The following is a 5694-nucleotide window of genomic DNA, read 5'->3' as shown; positions in this document are numbered from 1 at the left end:
TATGGATTAGGGCATGAAGGTGGTGATTTCCTGTTCATTTTTTCGCCTCTTTTTGGTGCAAAGCGTTATGGTGAGGGAGAAATCCAGAATCTAGGATCAGCATTAGAGACCCCGTTTGCTATGTTGTGAACTATTCTATTCAATATTTACTTCTCTTGGCATATAAAAAACTCTGAAAACATTGAACCACTAAAGAAAGCTTTTTTTCAATTCTACCCTTCACAGTTGTAAGATTCATTGAACTCTGAAAACACTTGACCGCTGCCGTTAACAGTAAGTCTTAAATCCATGGCTTCTAGCCCTTTGACTTGATTTCATTGCATTAGATACTGTTCAGGAAACTTTTATTTTTATTATTAAATCCTAGATTTAGAAGTATGCAGAGATTTAAACCCCTCAAAACTTTTTTTTTTCTCGTCAAATAAACAAAGTTTTTAAGAAGTTTCAACAGTATAAATTTTAGGAAAAAATAATTGTCTGGGAGCATGGCCTATGGAAGCTCTCTCTCTCTCTCTCTCTCTCTCTCTCTCTCTCTCTCCTTATGTGAAAAAAATATCTCTATCCCTTATTAAGGAGCTAGACTAAGGGAGTGTTCACATAAGCTTCTTTTTTTTTTTTTGCGTGTGCCTTCCGATTGGTCGTAGGAGCTGGTTGTATATGCACTATAGGGTGATGTTCTCTCGCCGTTTCTTTTTTTGGTAGGAACTTTCCATAAAAATTTTACAAGCTTTTATATGGTACTTTGTTTTTTTTTTAATGGGGAAGGATTTTCCATGCCCAAAGTATAAATCTCTCTTTTTATATGCATAGCCTTCAAAGCAATATAACCCAGAAAGTAATAGTGCAGAAATTAACAATTGGAAACTCTTGCAGCCGCGGAATGCACTGTGAGAAAATGAATTTTATCTGATTTTTCCAACTTTTTTTCACTCTATTTTGGTTTCGGTCCCAACAGTTGATTTCAATCGGCTTTACTGATCAGTCCAATCATTTTGATTTTTTAATAGCTTCAAAAAACCAAAACCAATACTGAACCAATGGATCTTTCAGTTTCAGTCAGTTCAATCGGGTTCGATCTTATTTTTGACACCAAAATACAAACGTGTTAGGTTAGGCATAATGTCATCATCTGGAAAAAGCATTATTTAGATTAATGGTTGAAGTTTGGGCCAAGATGGAGGAACTTGGTTCAACAGTAAAGTTGCTGCATTGCAAGCTAGTGATCATGGGTATGAAATTATTTAATTTTAATTTTTTTTTTCTTTTTTTAAGGTGTCAATAGAAATCATCTCAAGGGACTATGTCAATTCAAATTTGAATCAGAATCTATGGTGCCCAACTGGATGAATTCACATCCTCTGCCGTTGAACCTAAGCATCTAGCGGCTAGAAGCATCCGGACACACATCCCAAAGAGTTCTCAGCCACCAAATACTCATTGCACCGGTGTAGTGGCTGCAAAAGATGTGGCCGCCCAACGGGATATCATATAACTCCTGAAATAATATCAATCACATTATGAGGACAGGGAATAATGACACCCCAATGATTATATTGATGATAAAAGAGATTCTCTATCAATTAAAGATCATAATTACTACCCCACTAAACCAATATTGAAAATGTCCTTGACTGCGCTGAGACTCTCCATCCAAAATTTAAGTCCACTCTCATTTGGCCAGAGTTTTTCTTAAGCCACTGTGAAGAAAACCATCATATGCTTGGATGGGTACCGGAACTTAAAACAATGAAACTAAGGACAGTAAGAATGACCATATTTGTGGGCACATTTTCTAAACTTAGAATCGGGTGGATTGATGTCAACTTTCATCCAACTAAAATCAATCTCAAAAACCCTAAAATTGACTACTCAAGAACATCCAAATTAGGGATGTGCATCCTGATTAATAGCAGATTCTAAATCGATTCCAAATTTTGAACCTTAGGATTCAAATCCTCTCACCCCAACTGTGAGATCACTCTATGGTCCATGGGCTCTTTGAAAAAGAATCACAAAAACTCTCCTTCATATTTATGGCCAAAGTGGGTTTTTTATTGGGATTCCAATATAAGTTGTTGACACCTCTTTATCCGGTCCCGGGAACACATGATCTTTTAATAGTGGTCCTGAGTATCACATTAAATTTTTTTCTTTTTTTTGTAAATAGTCACACATTAAATCTTGAAACTCTATTAATAGAAAGAACATTTATAGCTTTAAATTAACAATAAATCCAAGAGTTACTCTCCAGCTTTGCTTGTCCCACAGTTCTATCAAGACTTCAATAACTATTCTGTGGTCATTAACTTTAAATTAAGGCTTCAACAACTCCCATCTTTGGAAGTTGGGAAGCTACTTGACCTTGACAAGGGAAAAATGAAATTTTGGAAAGGTAATACCATTAGAAAGCTTTTAATAGACTATATCTGTCTGATCCAGAGAACACATAATTTTGCCGAACAATAAAACAGCATAGAAAGAGAAAACAAGAAAATAAATGAACAAAGAATGGAAATATTGTCAAATGGATCCACGGGTTCATCTAAGCTTTTATACAACAGTTGAAGAAACTGAAAAGGCTCCTCCTCGTCTGCAACAGAAAGAATTATTACAGGTTCAGAAAAAATAAGCTAATCCACAGCTGTAAACCATTGCTAATTTGATATAGTAAAATTTTAACACGAAGAATATAATTGAACAATAAACCCAACTGAAGAAGAGCAAAAGAAACAAAGATCACTAGCAAACAAGGATGGTAAGTAGGGAAAAGATTGATCAATAAGCCAACAGCAGCTCAAAACATTATTCATTCCCATCCCCAACTGATTGATATCAATAAGCCAATCTTTTAAATCCTTCAATCTATCAAACATCTGATTGATTGATACCCTCAAACCTAGGTATGATGCACCTGAAAGGATCAATTTTCCACCAATTTGTGCATTTCTTCCTTCCCCAGAGTATTGACTCCACATGCCCCAATGGCATGCCACCCATGGTTCAAGCATGGTCTTAGGCATCGGTATCAGATCAGCTGTATCATTCGATTAGTATTGGTATCGGCCATGACCGACACTCAACTGATATGCATGGTGCTCGCGGTCAAAAAGATGTTTTTACTTGCCATTAGCCTATTCGGAGACTGTATCAGGATGATGCCAGTGACATATCGTACACTAAAACCCTGGGTTCAAAGAATCCAATTCCAGTCAAAGTCGGATCAGAGTCGGCCTATTCATACTAGATTTCTAGGGTCATGCCAATTCTGGGCAATTTGGAATTGGGTCCAAGTCCAGTCAAATCAGAATGGAATTCTACCAATTCCTACTGGATTTCTAGCATTCAGGCCTATTCCGGCCAATTCCCGACCGATTAGGGCCGAATCAGAAAAGCCGGCCGCGGTGATCCCTTAGCAATTCAAATTACTTTAACCATGATGCCACCTCCCCTCCCTACCTAGCATTAATGGAGATAATAGAGCAATAAATTTATGCTCAAAAAAGTGTGGGGTTCAACCTGACCATCTCTACTTCCTCTCCAACACCAAGTGCATACATCACTCTCACCAAACACATGGCTTTATACGTCTACATTCCATTATACAATCACACCCATCCTCACCCCCTAAAAAACACAATTCTTTCTGGGTCTTATTTCTTTAGTTAGAAATTAGAATACGCGGTTAGAGCTAAGAGATTATATCATACAGTCAGAGATACTATTCCAGGGGACCAGGACCCAGCTACTGAAATCATAATTCTACTTCAACCAGGGTGAATCACCACCAAAGGTCCTAAACCAACCTGTCTCCAAGTTGGCTTTTCGCCCAAGACCCCACAAGCATATAATGTTTCAACGCGTCTTCACCAAACCAGACAATTTAATTCGCAAGCTACTCTCATGCTCACATGGCTATATTTAATGAACAGTCTCAATTCTTAAGGAAAAAAGAAAGATCAAAAAAGGAAAGAAAAGTTCCCAAATAATTATTATAAATAAAATCTGTAGCTAATGACAAGTAATGAATGATACTTACAGTTGGAGAGTGACTGTGGGGATTAAGCTGGACATGATCAGTGGTTTGGTGATGATGATTATGACGATCTTCTTTGCTTTGAGTAGCTATGAGTTCTTCTTCGTTTCCAAGACTGGCCCTTGAGATGTCCCTCTTGTTCTGCTTCCTCATCTCCCTTATTTTTGAGAAATCCATTGAGTAATCCGGCATCTTCCCCTTCTGATCCCAGTCTCCAAACTGAGGTACTGATAGCCACCCCACATCGTTCTGCAAAAACAGAACCCCATTTAAATTCACTTCAAGATAATAGAGTCGATCTACAGAAGACCATCCAAAGTATCGTTTCTCTTTATTCTCGCAAATCAATCCCATTCCAAACCCCCAAATATAGAAACTAAACCCAGAAGTATTTCTCCTTGTAGAAGAGCTAAGTTCTCTTCTCAGTTGTTTTAAAAGGGGAAAACCCAATTTGAGCTTTAGATTTAGAAAGTAAAACAGAGGTAGGAGGGGGAATAAAATCTCTGAATTCGAAACAGTGAGTAAAGGACCGACAAGAACCAGCTTCATAACATTAAATCGGATCAGCCAAGACTTGAAAAAACGAAAATCCGAACTAGAATAAACCTCTCAAACCGCAGAACTAGACAGTCTTCAAAGTGTTCCCTCCGTGATGACAAACAGAGTAACAAATGATAGATCATCACCCAAAACCAAACTTGTAGCTCAAACTTCAAAATGCTAAGAGTAAAATTTTCTTTTCAAAGTACCCAAATTCCCAAAAGACTTCCTTTTTTTTTTTTTTTTCAGAGTTTAACATAACTATCAAACCACAAAGCTCACTCAGTTGCTAAAGGGGGACAAAAAAATCGAAGCAGAAAGCCACAGAGCAAAAGACCTATTTTTTTTCAGTTTTCAACAAAACCATCAAACCATAGAGCTTCACCCAGCTGCTAAAGAAGAGAAGAGAGAAAAAAAAAAAACGGTCACCTCCTTGCGGTCCTCCATGGAAAATGGATTCAGATCTCCGATTTCTTAAAAAGTATCTTCTTCTACGGTTCTGTGCAGAATATTGAGAGCGATTTTAGCAGAATGGAGAGAAATGGGAAGAGCTCTGCTACTAAAGAAGAAGCCGTGAAACGACAGCCTATGACAGCACGATTAGAATCAATCTACCCACCTGTCGCCTCCTCGCTTACCTCTTCATGTGTACATATGGAAAAGGTCATAGACATACAAGAAAATATATAATTATTTTATACTTAGCCGTTAACACGTCATCCCCACGGAATTTTCTTGTTGGAACTTGGAAGTTGAAGGAGGGAAATTGCATGTGAGGTAGGTTATGAAAAGGAAAAGGAAAAGGAAAAGGAAAATTTATCTGTTCATGTACTTATTCTATCATATTTACTCAAACTCTCATACTTTTTATGAATTATGATTCTCTCAAAAATAAATAAATTTTCATCAATTCTTCTCTTATTTGAACCAATAAAAAAAATTATTCTTCACTTATGAGAAGTCTAATTTTTTTTTGGGGGGTATAATGGTAAATCTAGATCTAGGGATGTTGAGCCATTGATTCAATTTGATTTCGATTAGGTTCAGTCGATTTTGGTTTGATATTAGGTTAAATCATATGCACTACTCTTTGTCCGAACGTATGCCACAACTGTAGTCAT

The 5694-nt window shown here is 37.1% G+C and overlaps 1 protein-coding gene across 1 annotated transcript; it reads right to left on the bottom strand.

Annotated features, from left to right (window-relative positions):
• Positions 1 to 2382: 2382 nt before the first annotated feature.
• Positions 2383 to 5267, bottom strand: LOC122073146. The gene is made up of 3 exons (XM_042637679.1): positions 5003 to 5267; positions 4037 to 4282; positions 2383 to 2590 (listed from the first exon to the last, which is right to left on the bottom strand). The coding sequence occupies exons 1-3, from the start codon at positions 5018 to 5020 to the stop codon at positions 2543 to 2545; spliced, it is 312 nt and encodes a 103-aa protein (XP_042493613.1). The 5' UTR covers positions 5021 to 5267; the 3' UTR covers positions 2383 to 2542.
• Between the last annotated feature and the right edge of the window lie 427 nt (positions 5268 to 5694).

This window comes from Macadamia integrifolia, chromosome 3 (genome assembly GCF_013358625.1).
Source record: "Macadamia integrifolia cultivar HAES 741 chromosome 3, SCU_Mint_v3, whole genome shotgun sequence".
NCBI lineage: Eukaryota > Viridiplantae > Streptophyta > Magnoliopsida > Proteales > Proteaceae > Macadamia > Macadamia integrifolia.
Note: the sequence above shows the minus strand (reverse complement) of the source record. Positions and strands in the feature narration are given on the sequence as shown.

Coding starts and splice junctions, on each gene's coding strand:
- LOC122073146 (XM_042637679.1), bottom strand. Junction 2,591..4,036: donor CCCACAGTCACTCTCCAACT/GTAAGTATCATT, acceptor TTTCTGTTGCAG/ACGAGGAGGAGCCTTTTCAG.